Source organism: Oncorhynchus kisutch, linkage group LG24 (assembly GCF_002021735.2).
Source record: "Oncorhynchus kisutch isolate 150728-3 linkage group LG24, Okis_V2, whole genome shotgun sequence".
Taxonomy (NCBI): domain Eukaryota; kingdom Metazoa; phylum Chordata; class Actinopteri; order Salmoniformes; family Salmonidae; genus Oncorhynchus; species Oncorhynchus kisutch.
Genome location: NC_034197.2, coordinates 14,442,534 through 14,468,432, shown reverse-complemented (window position 1 = coordinate 14,468,432; position 25,899 = coordinate 14,442,534). Strand labels below are relative to the sequence as shown.

The window sequence follows — 25,899 nt, the reverse complement described above, 5'->3', positions numbered from 1 at the left end:
TCACCTGTAACTAGCAGTTGTTGGTTTCAAATATGAAATCAGGATCATTCATGGTTTAATACTGTGTATCCTGTCGAAATATAGCCAGTTAAGCAAATGTTCAGACATAAAAGTTAACCACACAACCATTTGAATAAAACAAATAACACTGTAAAACCACTTAAATGTAGGACAATAGAACTGGGAGGACTGACACATAGGTGCTGAGGATGCTTCTTTCTCAATGGAGGTTTCCTTCCTCCAATAGGTTGAGTTGCTATCAGTGCCTCAATGTTTCTTCAGAGCATTATCTTTACGTGTGTAATGTTAATGTCTGCTTGCCATGTCTGAAGCAGAGAGGGGTGCCCTGGTTGTGCTCCACTGCACCATACAGAAAGCAGAAGAATGAGGAGGGCCTCTGCCACAGATAAACCGCAGACCGCAGAGTCAAACTAGAGGTTGGTTAAAAACTGCTGGAGAAGTTCGATATTAGTTTAAAAAAGTTAACTTTAATCGATTTTTTGTTGAAGTCAGAAACACTTGTAGCTTTCCAATGTCAAAATTACAATGTCTAAAACCCAGCAAGAGTTGTGCTGAATTTGGAAAGAACATTACTATTAAATAGACTCAAGAACCCTGAGAGAGTAGACCCAGAAATACCAGATGTGTACAAGACATGTGCCTATACAGTAAACTGTGGACAGCAACTTTCAGTAATTGGTCCCACACCATAAACCTTTGGGAAATCATTCATAGCATGATGCACAGTGTTTTCTCCATATTTCTCTATTTCTGCTCCTCCGTAGACTAGATAACTGAACTTGGCTGTAGCAAGTTTCTTAGAGTATGTCCAAATTGTTGAAACAAGCAGTAGCACAGTTATAACACTGTCACTTCCAATTTATGACTGTCAATTCAGCATGAAATTGTCCCATAGCCTTGCTACTGTATCATTGCAGCATGACAATGTTTTGCTGTATGATCCAGCATGGCTGTGCATGGTTTTCCTGATTGATTATTGAGAATGATGAGAGTTCATATGCATGACAGACATACAGTGTTCTACAAATGAGAAATCACGTCTTGTTATGTAAGATTTCTACAGTCTCCAATGTGTATTTGTCAGATACAGTGACACTTTCTGACCGTATTCTATAAGGAAAACTGTTCAATATTTTCGAAATAACAAAAACGACAGAATATGTAGCTATCGAAGTATTTGCTGCCAGCTATGCTTTAATATTATCAACCCGAATCAATCTATAATTGACCTCACTAATTAGCAGATGTGGGTCTAATTTTGCATTTCACTCTAATCAAAAATATGTAATTAAACAGATAATACATTTTCATGCATAGCAGGAAACACATCTGTGCCGCACCGCCAGGGAAGAAAATTCGAGAGAGTTTGCCAGGAACGCTCCTAATACATCCATGGATAAACAGATAAACAGTGCTGAAATCACTTTCATGAAACTCTACAGCGCATGTGTCAGGGTTGGAGTCAATTTCATTCCAATGCAGTCAATCAGGAAGGTACCTAAAAATCAATTTCCAATTCAAACATTTTCTCATAGGGAATTACGGAGGAAAATGTGAATTGTGGAATTACAGTAGGATATGTCCACGTTCGTTTCAGCCAAGGATAGTTTGGAATGGGGAGAGGTAGTGAGGTGACAGAGAGGAAAGAATGAGGAGGAAGCGAGGCAGTGCCTGTAACAAGGCAAACATAAACTGTGCCACTTCATCTGAAAACAATGGGAGACAGGACACTGAATGTGCTCTCATCCACATGTCTCCATTGTCTGCCCGCCCCTTCTTTTACTCCTCCTCTGAGCATGCCATGGAGCATAAGAGGGGGTGAAAGGGGGGTAGTAGTAGTGGGGGCAGTGTGTGTGTGGGGTGGGGGGGGGGGTCTGGCTGTGTTCTTTCTCCTCTGACTGTGTGCAAATGAATGCACAGACGGTTCAGTGGTAATTTGATGTGTGTCCCCGGGGACATTTGATGGATTAAAGCTAAGCAGCTCCATTTCGCAGCACCACCTGATCTTCCACTGCCTGTGCCCCATATAAAAGCTGGAGAGATCGCTGATCTCAGCTAGTCCGACAGTCTCTCTCTCCCTTCCCTCCTCCACGCTCTCTCTCTCTCTCTCTCTCTCTCTTCTCTCTGGTCCTTTAAGCCTGCTGCATCACAGGAGCTATCCAGTGCTGAACCAGAAGATTGTTTATCTTTTTGAAAGCTGGGGGAGCCATAGAGTAACACACAGCGTTGCCGTCAGCCTTGTTCTCCACTGGTTTCCATTTTCTTTCCTTCTCTTATGTTTTTTAGAGGTTGTCTTTTCATTTAACACAAGGATTACTACTACCGTCAGCAGGCTCCAGCTCTGCCTGTTTGCTGCTTTCTTTGGGGGTCCTCTCTTTTCTTCTCATGCGTGATTCTCGGGTCTGTGTGTTTTTTATTCTTTGAAACATGCCCCGTTCGTTTTTGGTGAAGAAAATCAAGCTTGATGATTTCTCTTCATCCAATGCTGCCTCTAATCACCATCACCACCTGGACGACTCGTTCACTCCTTTCTCACGCTCCATCACTGACTCTGTGACCAACTTGGGGGTTCGCCTCAGTGAGAATGGTGAGTTTGCATACCTCTGCACAGCACACACACGTTCTGCCTGCCGTTGTCTAGGGTGTGCTACTGTATCACTGCTCCCTTTGGAGAAACAGGTTTAGTTGTTGATTCCAGAATCAGAATGCCCCATGATATCAACATAGTAAACACAGTTGGAATTCTCTTTTGTTTGTGTATAAGTGGTTGTTAGGTGAAATAGTGCCTCTTCACCCCTTGACATGCCTGTTGTCTGGGAATTCATAGCAGATGTTACATAAAGCCGGCTGATTTTGCATCCGTATCGCAAATAATCCTCTCCAGCACCACTACCCCACCCCCATTGTGCTCCCAGACTTTTTTTTTTTACTCTGATGATAGGCAGACACAATTCAGGTCACAGCAGAGGATCGGCTTATGCAAATTGGGGAGCAAAACGTGCCGCACATCTGTAGACGTGTGTATCTGAATTTGTATTACTTGCACAAATTACTGTGTGCCTGAAACATACAGGATGACAAATTGAGATATTAACATATAGGATGACAAACTGAAAAATGTATGAACATGAAAGATGAGTGCCGGATGATACATTTGTCCTTAGCTGTTATTGTCCTTGAGTTTCCATCACAGTCCGAACCCCCCTCTGCCCCCCTCCCTTCCCACCCAACCACAGCATGCATGCACAGTCTCCCCACCCCCATCCGTCCGCTACATCTTTCTCCTCCTTCCGGGCGTTTGAAAACTAGCAGAGGTAGAGTTTCAGCCATGTACAGTACGGCCGGAGGGGGGGGGTTAGCCGGGGTGGGGGCGAGGAGGAGAGAGAGAGGGAGAAAAATACAGAAATGCTTCGGGCAGCATTGACGAGGGGCCACGTGACCAAGGGTATACAGTAAACATAGAAGAAAGGGCACATAGCTGCACAGTGGGCATCATTAGGACTGGGCATCACGCTAAGCCCAAGTCCAGTCAGAGCCAGAGCCAGAGCCAGAGAGAGACGTCCTTCACTTTCAGTCAGTCAGGTTTTAGCTCGCTCCCATTTTGTGGCCATATTTAGGATGCCAGACGTCTGTCTCTCTTTGTTATTTTGTCTGGCAATGAGCAGATAGCTTTACAGTTCAGCTCAATCTGTGAACAAACGATGCCCACTTGTTATTCCATCACATACTGTGATTCAGTGATTTTAGAGTTGCAACAGCAACCAATAACAAAAGCACATGTTTGTAATGTGTTGTTGTTATTCACAAATGATGGTTGTAGTGAATGGCCAATTTAACTAAATATATATTTTGAAATGATAGATTATGAGGATAAATAAATGTGTGTTTTCTTTACACAAATGCACAAGGTTATGATGAAGTTATGGAACCAGATTCATTGCAAAAACATGACTTCTTTACATAGACTATGCGTATTGAAATTACAATCCTTTATAAACATGTTAGTCTCATTCTATTGTCGTGTAAATAATAAACACTACTCCTCTTCCTTTGAGAAAGAAAGAATTTTGACTGGGGGAGAAAAAAAACATTATAGTCTATTGCATTAGGAAGGAAGCCTTCTCGTCTGCTCAATGAAATCCCAGAGAAATCATAACATTGTTGAAATGCCTTGCATCAGCACTTAGGCTGCGCCAACGGATTTCCCTCCATTGTGGAGACATTTGACTTGAAGTGTCAGTCGAACAACAAAGGAGGAAGGTGGGAGAGGGAGTCCATTAATTACATGCTTGCTCTGCATTAGAGGAATGAGTTGCTGTACTGCAAAGGTTGGTACAGCATTAGTTCAGCCACAAATGATGAACTCTCTGTCTGACCTTAAGTAATTGAAACCGGTCGCATATGTGCAATTAACCAGGGGAATAGAAAACAAGATGTCCACATACTGTATGTTCCAATAACAATCTGTTGCTGTTTACAGTATGTTTGACTCTTTTCCTGTGCTCTCTTTAGGGTACTGTATATTGGAGGAGATAGTGCCTCATTTTAGATGTTGGGAGACAATATAACAATGTGTTATATACTTGAAATGAAGTAAGAATTACCATTACCTTAAGAAGTATTTTTTAAATGATTTCTTTACTATAGGCTACATCTCCCAAATATCATAAGTCTAGTCAACAAGAGATGGTGCGTTTGACCAAATACCACCCCTGCCTTCCTGTAAGATCCCAGTCTCCCAGTCCCACAGTATCATGGTAATGCCTTTGACAAGGAATGGGCTCTGAGAGGGACCCCTTGGGAATGGAGACAGCGTTCTAAGAGAGCACTTAAATGGATTTTCGAATGACCTGATTCTTAAAGGCACTTCAGCGAGCTTACTGTTGCATACAGGTGACCCGCTTCACAAACACTATAGCCATTTTGTTCCATTGGTAATCCTGTTTATCGTGTTTCCGCTTAACCTTTCCATCACTGCACCATGTGCAATAGGCTATCATTGTGTTGTCCTCTCCAGTCAGTTTATTCTGTGCCCGAGCCTGCATTACTTCTCTCTTATTTCCCCTCACACAGTGTGTTCCAACCGCTGTACTATTTTACAGATGATGGCATATTGATCAGCAAGAAACTTAGAATTTCATTAAAAAACAGTCAATAGTTAATTTCCACCGCGTGCTGCACACAGTGCTTAGGAATGGGTTTATTTTTCTGCAGTTATGCACTACTTCTCCCAGGGCAGGATTTGGACCACACATTCCAATTGGAATCATATGTTTGTCCTATATTCCTGGAAGCTGTTAAAGGGGAACATGTTTAGATAAATGCATACAAGTGTGTAGATGAACTCGGCTAATGTTACTTCACATTCAGCCTTGTTTAGCTCTTTACAGCTGCCAGGAAACCTTTTAGCTTCACTTGGCTGCCTCACAATTATAGGAGGGACAAAAAATGGTCTAGACAAAAAGATTGCCCATCTGTAATGTAACATCAGTCAATAATCTAGTGAGAAATGTTGGAAATATCCTGGAAGTGCTACTCTGTTGAGATCAGAGGCATCATGCCCATAGGGGGCACATGCCCCATCAGATTTGTCATGTAAAATAAATAAAAATATATATATTTCTCTCTAATACTACTAGCCACCTAGCAATATTATGAAGTTGGCTTTAGCCCAGATAGGCTCCCAATCTCCAAACCTCATAACTATAGCTACCAAGAAGCCATGTCAGGCTATCAATCCAGTTAGAGTCGCTAGCTTGTCTAACTGTCTTAGCTGGCAAGGCTGGCAGACTTTAGAAAAGCAAGCAATTACTAAATGTACTGAATAAGACACACATTCTTTCAATCTTTTACCCAAATTTTAGCAGAGATATAAGAGAAGCATATTTGGTTTCTTTAAAAAAAGAACCACCACCAGTATATGTATATATATATATATTGATATAGAATTAAGCATAATGATTATGGCTCTAGATAGCAGGAAAAAGCTGTTTCAGGTGTTTGCATACTTTGTGCCCCGTCAGATTTATTTGGTGCTTGACGCCCCTGGTTTAGATCAATTAATTTATAGTGTGGTAGACAGTCAACCCAGACCCTTGACAGTGTGTGCTGTCTGATGGGCCCAGCGTGTTCAGGCTTAAATTGGGCAAACGCAGCAAAGAGATAGTCACAGAGGATTGACATACCTTATAGTGAGAAAAGTCTTATCGTGGGAAGAAAAGGTGCCTAATCAATGAGACCACGTTGTGTAATAAGAGGGGCCTTCTTTCACAGGTCTATTTAATGAGCTATTATCTGTATGTAGCAGCCACCACTCATCTGCACTGTAACTGTGTAATAAGGCTGAATGCTGTGAATAATGTTCGGCAGCAGCATAACAGTCCGAGGCCTGTGGTTATTGTTTATTTTTTGTTTTGTATGTTTTTATGCTATTGTTTTATAATTTACAAGAGGCAATCATCAATAATAATCGTGTAATCACATCACAATAGACATATCTACTACCACAACCCCAGGTCTACTGTAGACTACTGTAGACTGTGTGTGTGTGTTTTGCCTTACTCTAACTATTATTGTGTGTGTTTTCTCCAGGCTACATCCAGGATTACATCACACCATCGGTATACCAGGGGGAGAAGAAGATGGAGCTCAAGCTGGCCTCGCCCGTCTCTGACCCCCTTTACACCCAGGTGAGCAGCGGGGGCGAGGAGTACTGTGACCCTGACCTGGAGCACCCTGACAGCCCCCAGTCCGGCATGACGGCCAGCGGCTTCTACAGCGGCGAGGCGGAGGCCCCGACCGAGGGTTACACCATGGATGCCTTCTTCATCTCCGATGGGCGCTCGCGGCGGAAGGGAGACGGCGACGGCCGTAAGGGAGGTAGTTCTGCCACGTCCAATGCCGATGCCACGGAGGAGAGGGAGGCCGGGGCCGCCGGCACGGCCCGCCACTCCTGCAACGAGTGTGGCAAGACGTACGCAACTTCATCCAACCTCAGCAGGCACAAGCAGACGCACCGTAGCCTGGATAGCAAGATGGCGCGCAAGTGTCCCACCTGCGACAAAGTGTATGTGTCCATGCCGGCGCTGGCCATGCACATCCTCACCCATGACCTCAAGCACAAGTGCGATGTGTGCAGCAAGGCCTTCAGCCGGCCCTGGCTCCTGCAGGGCCACATGCGCTCGCACACTGGGGAGAAACCGTTCGCCTGCGCCCACTGCGGCAAAGCCTTTGCTGACCGCTCAAACCTCCGCGCCCACATGCAAACCCACTCTGCCTTCAAGCACTACCGCTGCAAGCGCTGCAATAAGACCTTCGCTCTGAAATCCTACCTGAACAAGCACTATGAGTCAGCCTGCTTCAAGGGATCTGGGGATGAAGATGAGGACGAGTCCTGCTCTGAGAACTAGCTGGCGGAACCAGAAGGACGGAAGCAGATTTTGGAACCCTAGGTTCTACAACCAATAACCCCCTTCACTCTGCCCTACATCCCTTTTTTCTTCCCTTTTATAGAAAGCAATATTTTCACTGAGATTACGTGAAGAAACTGTTCTGATTATGGCAAAGACAATTTCAAAATATGCTGGATCCCCCCCCCCCCCCCCCTGCACAGTAGCTAATCGTCCACAGATACATACAATCAAAACACCCATCCCCCACATAAAGACTTGTTTTTAGCTCACACACACAAACACAAGCGTACGCACACACAAACACACACCCACATACGTACACACACACAATTATATATGAGGCCTGGCATGTGAATTTTTATCAATGACTATAATGATATTGATATCAATAGTAATAATATTTAGATTCCTGATATTTTATAGAAAATACTACAGGAAAAAAAAGAAACAACATAAAAAAAGGACAGTAACAGTGTTCTTTTGTTTTTTAGAGACAAAAATGACCTCTTGTATTTTTATGCTGCTTTTTATTTGCTAAGAATTGAATTCTTTTGCAACTGCCAACATGAACTTTTTATGAAAATGTGAATTATGACAGTATTTTCAAAAAATGGGAGATCATTTAAAAGTTAAAAACATACCCTTTTTGTCACACATATGTTTTTAATTCAATAGGTGTTATTTTTCTATTGTCCGACTGAATTTGTTGTTTATTTTTTGTGCCAATTATTCCTTGATTTTTTAAAAGCAAAGCATCTTTGTAACTGTGGGTATTCCAAAAGCTTCCAGACAAACCTATTGAACAAAACCTAAAGGCAAACTACATCAGCTGAGAACAATTAGGATCATGAACCAGGGGTCATTGTCAGTTCCATCAGAGCAGTTGTTCTGAGTTGTTATGGGAAACCTGTTGAACAGGTTGTGTTATCACAAGATTCCGGCGGCAATCAGAATATACGCTCTTCATCATACTGGTAACTAGAACAAAAATCACACTGGGAGCCAAACCAAATCTACCGATCTGTTGTTATAAGTGCCATGTGCATTGTGCAGTGACCTGTCTATAGCAATGAAAACCATCCCTGTTCTTCCTCCACCGCAGTGGCTTGCATGAACTTTGCCACTCTGTGGTGTTTCCCTCAGTCTTACGTAATAAGCAATGTTCATTATACACTCTCTGACGTGCCCCCCTCTTTTTCTATTACCTCAATAAGGAAAAGGTATGATCTCATGACATGCACCCTCAGTTACAAACGATTCGTTTTTTGTATTTATATGTTGCTGAAAGCTCTTTCTACCATTAGATGTAAATCGTCCTACTACCTTGTACATAATGTATTTCTCTATTTATGTAACTATTTATTTATCTGTCAATGTATCTATGTATTTTATTTATTCATTTACATGATTGTTAATTTATTCATCTATTTATTTATGCCATTACAATATTTGTCTATTCACGTGTTGAAACCGGACTTTCCATTGACCTTGTAAAGATGCTGCTGATCTTTAAAGAAAAATGTTTATATGCATGAAACTGTAGAGAGTCCATTGGACTTTGTTTTTTTAAAGAGGAACAATGTCTCGTATCAGCGGTAACTTCAAACACATGATGAATGCAGATTATATTTGTTTCACGGCAATAATAACTTCACTGGTACGGCAATTGACATGTATATTAATAATAATCGAAGCTGTCCTGTTTGCAGTCAATTTAGGGCAATAAAATGAAACAGATGAACAAGGAATGTTAAGATATCCTGCCTCCCTCTGTGTATTGGCCGAAGATTGACCCTTAATCATGTCATACAAAACTGTAGCAAACGTTACTATTGTGTTTTATTAAGACATCCCATGAAATGTAACATTTTCCACATATATAACATCAAAGACTTCCTTATTCAACCCTCTGAATAGGATAGGGGGAATCAGGTTATTCTGAGACTCGTTCTATACTACCAGCTGGCTTGTCTTCCACCGCTCACAGAGCTGTATTCCAGAATCCTGACAGGTTGAGTTAGTTGGAAGGAGGACTGAGGAGCCCCAATTATCATGCCAGAGGAGATAATGGCAATGGGAAGGCTTTTTTTCCCAGGTGGATTAGTCAGGCGATAATAATAGCAATGCAGTAATTATAAAACAGTGTCGACCCCAAGGGGAAGGTCGAGCACCAGCAGGCAAATGCACTGTCAGCTATTTGCATATTCTACATGGATGACACAGTCACAGTAATGGTGAGTTCTCCTTTAAAAACCTGCAGGGAATAAACTGAGTCTCTCTCCTATCGTTTCATCTTTCCCTCTATTTCACCACTACCACTCAACTCATATAATGACCCTGACCTCTATATTAACCTTTGATTTTCATCCTAAAGATGTAGTTTTGTCTCATGATAGGCTTGGTGACCATACTGTATGTGTTGTGGAAAAACCACCTGTTTCCACAGCAACTTGTGGAATATGTGTTTACAGGTACTTCATTTGTAGAGTATTTTGAGTTAAAAAGGAAATTGTTGTTTTTCTGGTTACTGAAGCTCAAAATGATTTTGAAGCTCATTCTCCTACTTGATGGGGGGATCCATGTTTGTTCTGAGCAATATCACAACCAAACTGCACTGTATTTCCAATACAGATCTTGTTTTGGTTGTAAAATCTAATTTATATTGTTCCAAAAATGAATAGAAGCCCTAAATGCAGAAAATTAAGTGATAATTTGTTTTTTTCAGAGTTTGAGAAAGGAAAACATTGTTCCTCTTTGACGATTTTGTAAATATATTTGTATATATATATATATATATATATAAAATATATATATACAGTACCAGACACACCTACTCATTCAAGGGTTTTCTTTATTTTACTATTTTCTACATTGTAAAATATTGATGAAGACATCAAAACTATGAAATAACACATATGAAATCATGTAGTAACCAAAAAAGGGTTAAACAAATCAAAATATATTTTATATTTCAGATTCTTCAAACCCTTTGCCTTGATGACATCTTTGCATACTCTTGGCATTCTCTCAACCAGCTTCACCTGGAATACTTTTCCAACAGTCTTGAAGGATTTCCCACAGACTTGAAGGAGTTCCCACAGGAGGTCCTTGTCCTGTTGAAAAATAAATTATAGTGGGACTAAGCGCAAACAAGATGAGATGGCGTATTGCTGCAGAATGCTGTGATAGTCATGCTAGTTAGGTATGCCTTGAATTCTAAATAAATCTCAGACGGTGTCACCAGCCAAGCACCCCCACACCACCACACCTCCTCCTCCATGCTTCACGGTGGGAACCACACATGCAGAAATAATTCCTTCACCTACTCAGCACATTTTTGGGTACTACATGATTCCATATGTGTTATTTCATAGTTTTGATGTCTTCGCTATTGTTCTACAATGTAGAAAATAGTATAAATAAAGAAAAACCCTTGAATGAGTAGGTGGTACTGTATATATATCCCAGCAATAATAATGACAATGCATGTGGACATTTACTTGTTTGCTCTCTTTGTTTATGTTGTCTTTTGTAAAGAAGACAAATACAGGTATCAACTGCAGTGTGGGTGGGAATGTGAATCTGGGAAAGTCTTAATTAAAATCCATCATAGCTGCAACAAGCTCTCACAATCTCATGTCGGAATTAGTTCATCCGCGTTTCTCAAACATCAAATTTCGAAGTTGTTCCAAACATCAAATTTCAACGTGTTTAAGGTTAAGTTTAGGCATTAACTCCACATTTTTAAGGTTAGGTTTAAGCTTAGGCATTAACTCCGAATTCTTACCGTTAGGCATTAACTCCGAATGGTTAAGGTAGAGGTTAAGCTCTGGGATAGGCTTAAAGCAAAATCTAAAAATAAAAAAAATTCTCGCTGGAATCAAAGATGCAACCTTTGGCACTAAGGTAATGCCCATCTACCATCCCCATCCACAATACCCTAGCAATACTGAAACCTACTTGAAGGTAACAGTGCTCACTGTTGCCCCTAGTGGCCGGTTTCCTCTTCATCTCCTGGCGTCCTCAGACATAGATTGACGTCAAATACTGACTTGTATCATAGGTTACCAACAACACTCCATTACTCTGTGTATTCTGACTGGGAGATTGGTCCATGTTCTTTTTCTCTTTTCTTTTTTTCCTTTTATTTATTTGCCAAGCTTGGCTGCGCAATGATGAAAAGTGCCAAAAATTATTACCATAACAAAAGCCTTCAACATATGGTGGTCTGCTTGAAACCTTCCATATGGTCCTCAAAACATAGATTCAGATTTTCCACTTTCTTTCCATCACTTTTTCTGTCTTTAATATTTTCAACCAAGTGTGAATCAATTTAAGTCATGATTGCTCTAGGGTGTTTTGGTTTATTTGATTCTGCTACAATTAATAATGGTGATAAGTATAATAAAAACAATAGCACAAGTAAACTACAGGTCCGTTTTTATTTAACTTGATAAGGCCTCTGAGCAATCAGACAACCTATTCACTTCATACATAACACGTTGTTACAATATACTGGATGCTGCATCCTCTCTGATACTGATTCAACTGGAGCGGAATTAAGAAAATCATCATTTGAATTATGCTACTCTATCAATATAGCACATTCCTTGTTTTCAATTAATTACTTCAGACTGATCCCACTGAACACAGACGTCAGTTCAACGTCTAATTTTGATTTACATTTGGTTGTGTTGTCAACTAAAGTGAATTCAACGTGTGTCAAATGTCCCCATGTTATTGGATTTAAAATGGGTGGGAAAAAATACGAAATTCTCATACATTGACTAGTATTTTCAAATTCAATCAGTTTTCCACGTTGATTCAACGTCAACACATTGAATCGATTTGTTTAAATGACATGGAAACGTTGATTCGACGTTTGTCCAGTGGCATCCACATCAAATCACTGTTGTTAGACATAGTTTCTATGCCACTAATCTAGAGGCCAACTGGCCTGAAATGCTGCAAACATATCTATCAAATTCTCAGAAATATGACCATTATTCTTCCTAGTCCCCATATCAACTGATAGATAAAACAGACCCGATATAGGTGATGGCGATATATTCTGTGTAAGAGTTACTGAAACATAGGGTTATATTAAAAGCAGAGCCATCTGTTCGAGCGCTATAAAGCCATTCTTGATCATTACATTTTAATGGAACATTGATTTTATGCCGGAGCTCCTCTTTCACCAGTGACTCAAAAGCCAGAGAGAAAAATGTGGAACAAAATTAAAATGAATCATGGCAGCGGATGGGGATTATTATTCTGGTCTTTTCTTGATTGGTTTCCAGGGAATATACAAGACTTGAATTGAAATGGTGGCGGTGGTGGTGTCCTTCAGTGTCCTACAGCAGCAGTGAAACAGTATAATGAGACAGACAGTGGGCTACGACACGGGAAGCTTTTTACACTCAAGGGACAACCGGGACAATGGATCATATGTAAAAGTGTATGCTGCGACAGCAGTAAACTAGCCCTTCATTAGTGATATTCCAGAAAATGAAACATGTAAATACGTAATATTTATGTGCGTTTACCAAAACCAAGCTTTACAACAAGTGTTTCTAAATTCAATCTCTATTTACCTAGTATATATTATTGCTCAATTCATTCCACAGTGACGTATTCTTATATATTATATTTCAAAGAAAACATCGATACATTAAAAAAACAGATTCAAGCCCTGATTTCTAAAGTAGTTAAAGTTTCTCGAAGCAGATATTGTCCCTGGCCAGATTTAACGATAACAATAAATAGGTAATTTCATTAAGTGGGGATTTATGTGTAACAGTCTTGCTTCCGTCCGCCTCCTTTCCCAAACCTGTGCTCGAAACAGGGACCCTCTGATCACATCAACAACTGCCTACCATGAAGCATCGTTACCTACAATATGATAAATGCTTTGTAGGAGGCAGTTGTTGTGTTTAGAAGGTCTCTGGTTCGAGCCCAAGTTGGGGCAAGGAGAGGGATGGAAGCAATAGCATTGCTGCTGTGGACCCGGATCACTCAGTTGGGCTCTGCCCGGTTGCTGCGGAGAAGGAGGAGGTCAAAGGGGGTGAGTGTAACCAGTGTGAAATAGCTAGCTAGTTAGCGGTGCGTGCTAGTAGCGTTTCAATCTGTGGCGTCATTCGCTCTGAGACCTTGAAGTAGTTCTGCAAGGACCACGGTTTCTGTGGAGCGATAGGTAACGATGCTTCATGGGTGACTGTTGTCGATGTGTTCAGAAGGTCCCTGGTTGGGGCAAGGAGAGGGACTGAAGCAATGCTGTTACACATGGAATCCAATTACATCACCATAACTTCCCCCTGGTAGTACTGGCTGGGTGTAATAGGATGAGCTGTAAATGATCAGACTGTGAATCCTGAGAGAAATGATTGTCATGGCTCTGTCAAAATGGCACCCTATTCCTTATATAGTTCACTATGGGCCCTTGTCAAAAGTGGGAATAGGGTGCCATTTGGGACACACAATCATGTCTCTCTGGTGCCTAACAGGCTGCTGCCATCTCCTTCCTCCACCAACCGACCCTTCCATTAGGAGCACATAAACTGAATTATTGAATAGTACCTGCAATATTGAGCATGCTAGCTACACTTACTCTTCAAAGAGATTGACCTCAGATAGCCTATGTCTTTTAAGTAACTGTCAGAGAGGAAATCTGTCCCAATCCCCTATAGAGAGAAGAGGGGCTACGCAGGGAACACAACTTCAACATGGATCCTGTAAATCAGCACCAGGGACAGCGAAAGAGCTGTGTTACATGTTCAGGGTTGTCAGAGAAGACATTACATTACAACATGTTGTTGTGATTAGGATGTGATGAGCTTGCAATTCATTATTTTATTAGACCCTCAAAGAACAGTGTGTATCTTACAGAGAGTATTACTCTAACCACTGGGGTTTAGTAATCATGTACTGTTTCTTAGCATCCATATGCAACTGGCGCCATCTGTTGGATGATTGACTCACATGTAAAGGTCCCTGTCTCTTGACAAGTAAATACTCTGGAAATCAATACGATCCTTTAAATGTAACAAATACACAAAAATATATTTGTCCAAATGACTAATTATCTTCTTCATCCAAACGTAAACATCTTGTAGAATATTACCTTATCCCTCTGCTCAAAATCATTTAAATTTGTCTTTACTGTCAACAAAACACTGGGCACGCACTGGTTGAATCAACATTGTTTCCATGTCATTTCAATGAAATGACTTCGAATCAACGTGGAGTAGACGTTGAATTGACGTCTGTGCCCAGTGGGAAAGGTGTTTGCCTCACCAGTTGGTTCTTAGGCAATCAAGGCCACCCTAGCCATAGCTGTAACTGCCTCTTTAAGAGCTAACCGTTTGTCTTTGCACATTCCGTATGTGCATCACAGGACAGAGAAGCTCATTAAAGCCTCTCGATTCCTCCCTGGTCTGTTTCATCAGCTGAGACTGCCAAGCTCTTTAGCTCAGTGTTCTTGATGTTTGTGCTGTTTATGTAAAACCCATCTGTTAGCTCCTCTCTCTCTTGGCAGAGGGGCCACCTCTTCCTTCTGTTTCTCTTTTGAAGTCATGTCAAAATCAGGTTTTCATGCATTTAAAGCATCTGAGCTTCACTTTTTTTTAATCAACATTCAGGCAGAAGTTAAAAAAGGGCACTGCTTAAATAAGGTACAAGCCCAACATCTCGCCAAACAATAGTTTTATTTTTCTCCCCATTATTTTTGAGGAGAGCAACTTTATTTTCCTGTTTTTCCTGTTTTGGCTGCAGAGTCCACATAGAGTATGTGTTCGTTTTTGCATTCATGCATGTTCAACACAGTGTACGAACACAACAGATCAGTCTAGCTTCTCTGTAAAAAGAGCTACATGCAGCAATGACAATAATAATGCCAGTCACAATTAAAAGAGACTTAAAAAAAAAAAGATAATTAAAAGAGACTCTCTCAAAGAGTTCATTTTAAAAGACTGAACATCACCGTCAGAATAATTATCGCTTTAAAAGCACACCATTGTGTTATAAATAAAAATAGCTCATAGCCCTGCTGTCAGAGAGTTGGCAGATCATTTTCCTGAAGAGCTCCAGCGTGACAATCCCATGGGGGCTGAAATCTAATATTAACAGCAAATCATTATGTGAGAACTGCTCTTCCGTGACCCGATGCTGTACCTGTATGACTAACTCAATCTTGGTAATAGAGATATGTTCGCTACTGTACTGGGATGGAGTGCTGCTGTGACAGTTAAGGGTTATAGAGAGTGCATTGGGACTTCTGGAAATACTTACTGTAGGAGTCATTTACGTGTCTGTCGGATGTGAGTGACAAGGTCTCTTCCTCTCCAGTGATGATCTAATGGGGCACCGTGGTGAAGTCAGGGTTTGTGTGATTGACGGCAAAGCAGTGACTTGATTGTGGCGTTTCATGTATAAAGAAACTGATGTGCTGACAGTGGAGAGATGTGTTGCTTAGATTTGTAACCTCACATAATATTCATATTTTCAGCTCAGATATTCAAAACCTACACACGTCATGCAAATATTTATATCAAATAAGTGCTTTGCCTATGAAAGGGAAAGTACAGTTTTGTTTTAATTCAAGAACATATACAGGTAATTGCCAAAATAAGGAATGAGGGATATAAAGTACACTATATATACAAAAGTATGTGGACACCCCTTTAAATGAGTGGATTTGGCTATTTCAGTCACACGTGTTGCTGACAGGTGTATAAAATCGAGCACACAGCCATGCAATCTCCATAGACAAGTATTAGCAGTAGAATGGCCTTATTGAAGAGCTCATTAACTTTCAACATGGCACTGTCATACGATGCCACCTTTCCAATAAGTCAGTTCGTCAAATTTCTTCCCCTGTTAAGTGCTGCAATTCCAAAAGTGGAAACATCTAAGAGCAACAACGGCCCAGCCATGAGTGGTAGGCCACACAAGCTCACAGAACGGGATCGGCAAGTGCTGAAGCACCTAGCGAGTAAAAATCATCTGTCCTCGGGTGCAACACTCACTTCTGATTTCCAAACTGCCTTTGGAAGTAACGTCAGCACAAGAACTGTTCGTTGGGAGCTTCATGAAATTAGTTTCCATGGCCGAGCAGCCGCACATAAGCCTAAGATCACCATGCACAATGCCATGCGTTGGCTGGAGTGGTGTAAAGCTCACCGTCATTGATCTCCGGAGCAGTGGAAACGCTTTCTTTGGAGTGATGAATCACACTTCACCATCTGGCGGATGCCAAGAGCAGCAAAGAGGGGACCAACTCCATGTTAATGCCCATAATTTTGGAATGAGGTGTTCGACAAGGAGGTGTCCACATACTTTTGGTAATGTTTTGTATATTGAAAGCAGGTGCTTGCACACAGGTGTGGTTCCTGAGTTCCCATCATGCTTAGGGTTCATGTATAAAAACGCCCAGTTGCCCATTATTTTGACTACCATGGCTAGAAGAAGAGATCTCAGTGAGTTTAAAAGAGGGGTCTCAAAGGACCATAGGGGGTTGAAAGGGTGGGTGTGTGTGTATGTGTGTATGTGTGTCAGTCATCAGATCTCATTCCAATTTAACACTTATTGGAGATTCTGGAGCGGTGCATGAGACAGCGTTTTTTTTAACCACCATCAACAAAACACCACAAAACAACACATCTTCGAAGGATGGTGTTGCATCCCTCCAATAGAGTGAGTTGACCAATAGAGTTCCAGACACTTGTAGAATCTATGCCAAGGCGCATTGAAGCTGTTCTGGCGGCCCAACATGCCCTATTAAGACACCTTATGTTGATGTTTCCTCTATTTTGGCAGTTACCTGAACATCTGTGTCATTATATTCCACAGAATAGTAGGCCAATGCTTTGAGCACTGAGCATATCCTTAAAACTATATATGTAATTTGCTTTGTTCTATTACATCAATCAAATCAAATCAAATTTTATTTGTCACATACACATGGTTAGCAGATGTTAGTGCGAGTGTAGCGAAATGCTTGTGCTTCTAGTTCTGACAATGCAGTAATAACCAACAAGTAATCTAGCTAACAATTCCAAAACTACTACCTTATAGACACAAGTGTAAGGGGATAAAGAATATGTACATAAGATATATGAATGAGTGATGGTACAGAGTGGCATAGGCAAGATACAATAGATGGTATTGAGTGCAGTATATACATATGAGATGAGTATGTAAACAAAGTGGCATAGTTAAAGTGGCTAGTGATACATGTATTACATAAGGATGCAGTAGATGATATAGAGTACAGTATATACGTATACATATGAGATGAATAATGTAGGGTATGTAAACATTATATTAGGTAGCATTGTTTAAAGTGGCTAGTGATATATTTTACATCATTTCCCATCAATTCCCATTATTAAAGTGGCTGGAGTTGAGTCAGTGTGTTGGCAGCAGCCACTCAATGTTAGTGGTGGCTGTTTAACAGTCTGATGGCCTTGAGATAGAAGCTGTTTTTTCAGTCTCTCGGTCCCAGCTTTGATGCACCTGTACTGACCTCGCCTTCTGGATGATAGCGGGGTGAACAGGCAGTGGCTCGGGTGGTTGTTGTCCTTGATGATCTTTATGGCCTTCCTGTGACATCGGGTGGTGTAGGTGTCCTGGAGGGCAGGTAGGGGTGCATTGTTACATTGTTGATAAGCTTTTTTTGTTTTTCAACTCTTTTGAACATACAATACAAGTGGGCCATAAATTGCAGCTGATCCCCCTTGTGACCAATTAATTAACTTTCTTTAACTAGGCAAGTCAGTTAAGAACAAATTCTTATTTTCAATGACAGCCTAGGAACAGTGGGTTAACTGCCTTCTTCAGGGGCAGAACAGCAGATTTTTACCATGTCAGCTCAGGGATTCAATCTTGCAACCTTGCGGTTACTAGTCCAATGCTCGAACCACTAGGCTACCTGTAGCCCCAACATAAAACTAACATACTTAATGCACTATCATATTGTAGTTCAAAGTATTTATGATGATTTAATGCAGTGACATGCTCGTCTTTCCAATAAATCAATTTCTAATTGTCTCATTTGTGTTATAACCTGACTGGGTTGGAGAAACCAACAATTGTTCTATCGTCCTCACTATTTTGCAGCTTCCCAGTAATACCTGCATAGGTAAAGCACTGAGCCCAGATGTCCTTTTAGTCACCACAGCAACCTAGCTGGCTCTTTGAAATCCCTACAAAAATATGATTTTTATCGCTCCTAGTACTCCAAGTGTTCTTTGACGGAAAAGGCATTATATCATGTACTAATACTTCAAAATTCTAAACATGCACTCACCTCATTATAAAAAGTTAGTCACCTAAAGATTCTGCTCGCATATTTATTCTGTTTGTTTATTCTTTTCAACTGTATGACTAATTGCTAAGATTAATGTTAATGAGAGTCAGTTGGGATATGAGTAAATTGACTGCGGGTTCTGATTCAAAGGTGTATTATCTATAGAAGCAGAATATTTACAGAAGTGTGACATTTCAGATTGTTTGTTGAACTACACTCCTTAGGGCGCAGCGGTCTAAGGCACTGCATCTCAGTGCTAGAGGCGTCACTACAGACAACCTGGTCACTACAGGCAACCCGGCTGTGATTGGGAGTCCCATAGGGCGGCGCACAATTGTCCCAGCGTCGTCTGGGTTTGGCTGGTGTAGGCAGTCATTGTAAATAAAAATTTGTTCTTAACTGACTTGCCTAGTTAAATAAATAAATATATATATATATATATAAAAAGGATACATATCAGCGCTTTGAAATCTTGCTTTGAAATTTCTCTCCATCATGTTGAGAAGTGACACAATTAACTTTGGTGAAATAACTTATTTTCATTCACAGCAAATGTATTTTTTATGATTTGTATAGTAATGCAATAATGCATAAAAATCCAACTCCATAGTTTTTCCTTTGCCACTTAACAAATCAGAGAAATAACGTTATGGCTGATAACTGAGACCGCTTGGTATCAGGGTCGTTCCATGAAATGAGTACCTTTTGTGTCCCTTTGATATTTTAAGTAGAAATTGTGCAACAATATTGAATGAATAGCCTGTTATATTCAATGAAGTGCGTTTCAATATAGACCACATGTAGAATTCAATAAACTATTTTGACATGTCCGTCCATGCACCCCTCTGTTACTTCCAGGAAGATTTTAACCCACATAACCCCAACATTTCCCCAAGTTTTCACCATTATTGTAAAGCCTTTGTTATTTTGATGCTTTGACAAATTCATTTCTGAAGATTATTATTTATTTAATGTGATTATTCATTCATTTTAAGGTCAACCAATTCAGAACAATCCTTGTCCTGCAATGAAACATTATTGTGGAGTTTATAGTTACGTGATGCCTCAAACCCTATTACGGGGGATTAGTCACTAGTTTACTGGTGCTCTTCCATGACCTCCCTAGGAGGGGTGCGTCTCTTGAGGGGGTTGAATCACTGACGTGATCTTCCTGTCTGGGCTGGGGCCCGTCTCGGGTTCGTGCCGTGGGGGAGATCTTTGTGGGCTATACTCAGCCTTGTCTCAGGGTAGTAAGTTGGTGGTTTGAAGATATCCCTCAAGTGGTGTGGGGGCTGTGCTTTGGTAAAGTGGGTGGTTTATAGCCTGCCTGCCTGGCCTTGTCCGGGGTTATTGTCAGACGGGGCCACAGCGTCTCCCTACCCCTCCTGTCTCAGCCTCCAATATTTATGCTGTAATAGTTTATCTGTCGCGGGGCTAAGGTCAGTCTGTTATATCTGGAGTATTTCTCCTGTCTTATCCGGTGTCCTGTGTGAATTTAAGTACGCTCGCTCTAATTCTGTTTCTCTCCCTCTCCCTCCCCTCCCGGAGGACTTGAGCCCTGGGACCTTGCCTCAGGACTGCCAGGCCTAATGTCTCCTTGCAGTCCTCAGTCCACCTGGTCATGCTGCTGCTCCAGTTTCAATTGTTCTGCCTGCGGCTATGGAACCCTGACCTGTTCACCGGACATGCTACCATGTCCCGGACCTGCTGTTTTGACTCTCTCTGAAAGCTTGGCTGACATTTACTCCTGAAGTGCTGACCTGTTGCACCCTCTACAACCACTGTGATTATTATTATTATTATTTGACCCTGCTGGTCATCTATGAACGTTTGAACATCTTGGCCATATACTGTTAGAATCTCAACCCGGCACAGCCAGAAGAGGACTCGCCACCCCTCATCCCTCAGAGCCTGGTTCCTCTCTAGGTTTCTTCCTAGGTTCCTGCCTTTCTAGGGAGTTTTTCCTAGCCACCGTGCTTCTACATCTGCATTGCTTGCTGTTTGGGGTTTTAGCATGAGTTTCTGTATAGCACTTTGTGAAATCGGCTGCTGTAAAAAGGGCTTTATAGATACATTTGATTGATTACATTCCCCACATACCTTAAAAAGTATTCAGCATTCATAATTGATTTGAAAAACACAATTTCTACCATAATTTCTCGTAATAAAAAAGTTAAAAGAAAAAACATACCCTGTCGAACAAATAAAAATGTTGATCTTTGGAAAATGTCTCCTATATCTGCCGTGTCTATTACACATGTTGCAATACATTTTTTTTTTGCGACATTGCTTTTGTTGAATGAACCCGGGTTAATGGAAACCTGTGCCCACTGGCATGATCAGCAGGCTAGAATGGCGTCTTTTTGTAGGCACTAACTCCACCATGGTTTGTTGGACAAAGCCTACGGGGAAATGAATGGCTTTTTGGTAGGGTTTTTAGATAAATGAAAATAAGGCATGTGTTAAACACAGGTTTAGGGGATTTTATACGTTTTGTTCTATGAGATAATCTTCATCAGCTAACATCACTTTTTGTGAATTTTGAAGAATTTATGTTATAATTATTTTTTTTAAACAAATCCCATAAAGGCTTCATAATGGTTATGTTAACTGACTGCTATTGCCTCATAGAACAACACGTATAAAATCTCATAAACCTGTGTTAATCTCAGACCTTATTTTTAGCATTTATTCCGAAACCCTATTCTTTCCCATTCATTTTTCCCATAGGGATGGATGAACGAACCAGAAGTAACTAATTTCCGGGTTTTAGGACTACAAGCAAATATTTGTCATAATTAACACAAGATTAACGACAGGCTCTGGTCACAATGGGAGCAAATTAATCATAGTGGCCGGAACAAGCAAAGAGGTTGGAAGAGTCAAGCACGAGCTAGTGAGATCCTATTGGTGCGATCTAGCATTTATTTGCATATTTCCGTTAGAGAACGCCTACTGTAAAGTGCGCGTGTGCAAAAACTAAATTCTCCCTCACACTCCTAAACAACGCAACTTTTTTTCAACTTTGGAAAAGTGTAAAGTCTACAAAACGCAGTCCACTCTGTTTACTACAATTTGTAATTTTGGAAACAAAACTGTATGGAGATCAAATGTTTCTTCAATGAGAAAATGTGCACAATGTCGTGCAAAATCCATCTTCTCGCATGCTGGCCACTGGGCTTCATCTCATCACCATATTTGGTAATGAGTGGAAACGCCAACTGGATGATTCACATTTACACAGCCTGTAAAATATCTGGCTCATTGTGCTACAAACTGGCGACACAGAACAATGATCCAGATATTTCACCAGATGTATAAGTGTGAAGCATCCGGTTGGCGTTTCCACTCACTACCAAATATGGTGATGAGAGGAAGCCCAGTGCCCGACATTAATGTTAATTTTCTCATCAATGAAACGTTGAATCTCAATACAGTTTTCTGTCCCAAAACTACAATCTGTTACGAACAGAGTGGACTAAATTGTGTAGATTTTACCCTTTGCCAGGGCGAATTTAGTTATTGAACACGAGCACTTCACAGAGTAGGCGTTACCTAACGGAAACATGAAAATATGCTAGAACGCGCCAATAGAATATCGCTAGCTCGTGCTTGACTCCGCCCCTCCTTGTTTGTTATGTTCACTGTGACTAATCTGTTCCCATTGGAAACGGTGATATATCCTGGGTTACACAATGGTGTTGGCGAATGGAAAGCTGCATGCGCCACTACGCATGAGTTTACACTACTTCCTCGTTTACAAAACCGTACGGCTCCAACTAAATTACACATTTCGATTGTTAAGGAGTGGGTGCAGTGGAAACCACACATGTTTACCTATCAGACAGTTGAACATCTCTCTTAATAGAATGGACAGCGAGAAGAACATTGAAAATAGGTCTATTCACTCGGACAACGTCGAGGAAGTTCATAACGTGCCAATGGAAGTTATCATACGACCAATCCCTCCTCTACTAGATGAGTCCAAAGTTCAGAGCCTTATGGGTACAATCCAGGTAAAAATGTGTCCTAGTTTTGCCAAGATCAAACCATAGAGTTCAGATAAGTGCTGATGTTAAAACAGATTGCAGAAAATAAAATTGTGAAGATTCTCTTGTTGATTGGGAAACATCTGACAGACTAGGCTACTGTATTTGTAAGCCTTGAACCCTCTAGGGGGAATTACATTTTTTCCATGTTTAATGTATCAAAAGCAGGTTAGCGTTTTTTCGTCATGAATCTTGTTCTGGAGGCAGCTCTGCAGATTGCCTGACAATCAGACTGATACCTCTGGTTCACGGTCTGAGATTATTAACGCCATTAATTTGTTTGGACATTTTCACCAGACAAGCAAGAGTGCTGAATAAAATTGTATTTTAACTTACTTTACCGGTTGTCTGTGTGGTTGGTCTTATTGCAGGTAAGAATGTGTGACAATATATCCTCACTTATTATTTTTCCTCATAGGAATCTACAGACATCAGCATTGTTCCTCCTATTGATATACTCTGGATCAAGGGCATGGAAGGAGGGAATTACTACTACTCCTTTGGAGGCTGTCACCGGTTTGAGGCATACAAACGGTTGAAAATGAACACCATTCCAGCAAAGATCTTCAAATCAAATGTTGCAGACCTACGCACTTACTTGGGCTCTTCAACCCCAGACCTACATTGAAGAAGTTGGGGTGGTAGGGTAGCCTAGCGGTTAGAGTGTTGTACTAGTAACCACAAGTCTGTCGTTCTGCCCCCTGAACAAGGCAGTTGAAAATAAGAATGTGTTCCTAGTGAAATAAAGGTTTTAAAAAAGTTTAATTAACTGAGGACTGTTTTTGAGTCATAGTCAGTATGAGGACTGTATATGTGGGTATACTCTACACGGAGTGTACAAAACATTAGGAACACCTGCTCTTTCCATGACATAGACTGACCAGGTGAAAGCTATGATCCCTTATTGATGTCACTTGTTAAATCCACTTCAATCAGTGCAGATGAAGAGGACAATTGAGACATGGGTTGCGTATGTGTGCCATTTAGAGCGTGAATGGGCAAGACAAAATATTTAAGTGGTGGTAGATGCCTGGTGCACCAACTTGAGTGTGTCAAGAACTGCAAAGTTGCTGTTTTTTTCACGCTCAGCTGTTTCCTGTGTGTATCAAGAATGGTCCACCACCCAAAGGACATCCAGCTAGCTTGACACAACTGTGGGAAGCATATGGGCCAACAGCCCTGTGGAATGCTTTTGACACCTTGTAGAGTCCATGCCCTGACGAATTAAGGCTGTTCTGAGTGGAAAAGGGGAGTCAATATTAGGGAGGTGTTCCTAATGTTTTGTACCCTCAGTGTATGCAGATCAGGGGTTTCAGTCATAATTGTTTGTAAGTACTGGCCAGCAGGTGGAGATGTGACGGTTTTATATCATGACATTAAATTAATTTCCCTCATGTATCACCTTAGACGCTGAAAGCTGGAACATTATATTTCTACATACAAATAGCCCCAATTAAATTATATATCATGTATAGAATTTTTTTAAAGATTAATGAAGAGATTAACTTAATTTGAAGTTGTAAACTTGCTTGTATTCTATACTGGCTGGTGTTTCTATCTGCAATGTAAATGTTAAGTTAAATGATTATGATGCAATTAAAGACAGTGTAAATTCAACAACAAGACTTAAATAATTTATTGAAGTCAATGGAAGATTTAAACGAAAACTTGAGTTAACCACACAAATCTAAAGTCAGAATATGGCCCTGCGTCTCCATTAGTCCGTGATATGAGCTCATGGACAGGATGACGAGAAGAGGTCAAGGGTCAGATTCCATAAGAACAGAGTGCGTCCAAGCTCCAGACTTACTGAAAAAATAGTTTAAAAAAAAAACAGGATTAACTCGCTCCACACTACAGGATGCTATTTTGAGGTATGCATGCCCCCTTCCTCTCTGTGGCTGGCCATTGGTCTTACCCAGCCAACCAAAGTCTGTAAAAAGGACGCCTTTTGTTAACCTCGTAACCTCCTCTAGGTTGTGTTTGCCATAGTGGGCGAGGGATGAGGAGTATTTTTAGCTTTCTCAGGGGATGTGTGGCCGAAGGTGAATTCATAAGGAAGAAAACCTTCACAACAAGGTCCCATTTTTCTTTTGCTCTTTGATTTCTAAATATGTCTTGACATGTTTCTGTCTAATGGGGTCATTTCTGGATGTTATTTATGTCCATTTAGGGGCAATAGTTCTGTATATCTCCAGAGAAAAAAGTTCAGTATAGTCTCTTCAAGGACAAAGAAGTGCATCACTTTGGTATGCAGGTTTACAGTGCCTTGCGAAAGTATTCGGCCCCCTTGAACTTTGCGAACTTTTGCCACATTTCAGGCTTCAAACATAAAGATATAAAACTGTATTTTCTTGTGAAGAATCAACAACAAGTGGGACACAATCATGAAGTGGAACGACATTTATTGGATATTTCAAACTTTTTTAACAAATCAAAAACTGAAAAATTGGGCGTGTAAAATTATTCAGCCCCCTTAAGTCAATACTTTGTAGCGCCACCTTTTGCTGCGATTACAGCTGTAAGTCGCTTGGGGTATGTCTCTATCAGTTTTGCACATCGAGAGACTGAAATTTTTTCCCATTCCTCCTTGCAAAACAGCTTTGTGAGGTTGGATGGAGAGCATTTGTGAACAGCAGTTTTCAGTTCTTTCCACAGATTCTCGATTGGATACAGGTCTGGACTTTGACTTGGCCATTCTAACACCTGGATATGTTTATTTTTGAACCATTCCATTGTAGATTTTGCTTTATGTTTTGGATCATTGTCTTGTTGGAAGACAAATCTCCGTCCCAGTCTCAGGTCTTTTGCAGACTCCATCAGGTTTTCTTCCAGAACGGACCTGTATTTGGCTCCATCCATCTTCCCATCAATTTTAACCATCTTCCCTGTCCCTGCTGAAGAAAAGCAGGCCCAAACCATGATGCTGCCAACAACAACTTTTGACAGTGGGGATGGTGTGTTCAGGGTGATGAGCTGTGTTGCTTTTACGCCAAACATAACGTTTTGCATTGTTGCCAAAAAGTTCAATTTTGATTTCATCTGACCAGAGCACCTTCTTCCACATGTTTGGTGTGTCTCCCAGGTGGCTTGTGGCAAACTTTAAACAACG

The 25,899-nt window shown here is 40.9% G+C and overlaps 2 protein-coding genes across 2 annotated transcripts; both read left to right on the top strand.

Moving 5' to 3' along the window:
• The first annotated feature begins 2,077 nt into the window (after window positions 1–2,077).
• Window positions 2,078–11,059, top strand: scrt2 (scratch family zinc finger 2). The gene is made up of 2 exons (XM_020460080.2): window positions 2,078–2,608; window positions 6,613–11,059. Exons 1-2 carry the CDS (start codon window positions 2,449–2,451, stop codon window positions 7,428–7,430), a joined length of 978 nt encoding a protein of 325 aa, XP_020315669.1. The 5' UTR covers window positions 2,078–2,448; the 3' UTR covers window positions 7,431–11,059.
• Window positions 11,060–22,365: 11,306 nt separating this feature from the next.
• Window positions 22,366–24,404, top strand: srxn1 (sulfiredoxin 1 homolog (S. cerevisiae)). Its single transcript, XM_020459468.2, has 2 exons — window positions 22,366–22,754; window positions 23,206–24,404. The coding sequence occupies exons 1-2, from the start codon at window positions 22,434–22,436 to the stop codon at window positions 23,413–23,415; spliced, it is 531 nt and encodes a 176-aa protein (XP_020315057.1). The 5' UTR covers window positions 22,366–22,433; the 3' UTR covers window positions 23,416–24,404.
• The last annotated feature ends 1,495 nt before the right edge of the window (window positions 24,405–25,899 follow it).

Bases quoted from the DNA above. Each gene is read 5' to 3' on its own strand.
- scrt2 (XM_020460080.2), top strand. From the start codon at position 2,449: ATGCCCCGTTCGTTTTTGGTGAAGAAAATCAAGCTTGATGATTTCTCT. The intron at 2,609-6,612 runs GTGAGTTTGCAT...TGTTTTCTCCAG, and splicing joins GGTTCGCCTCAGTGAGAATG to GCTACATCCAGGATTACATC.
- srxn1 (XM_020459468.2), top strand. From the start codon at position 22,434: ATGGTGTTGGCGAATGGAAAGCTGCATGCGCCACTACGCATGAGTTTA. The intron at 22,755-23,205 runs GTAAAAATGTGT...TTTTCCTCATAG, and splicing joins GCCTTATGGGTACAATCCAG to GAATCTACAGACATCAGCAT.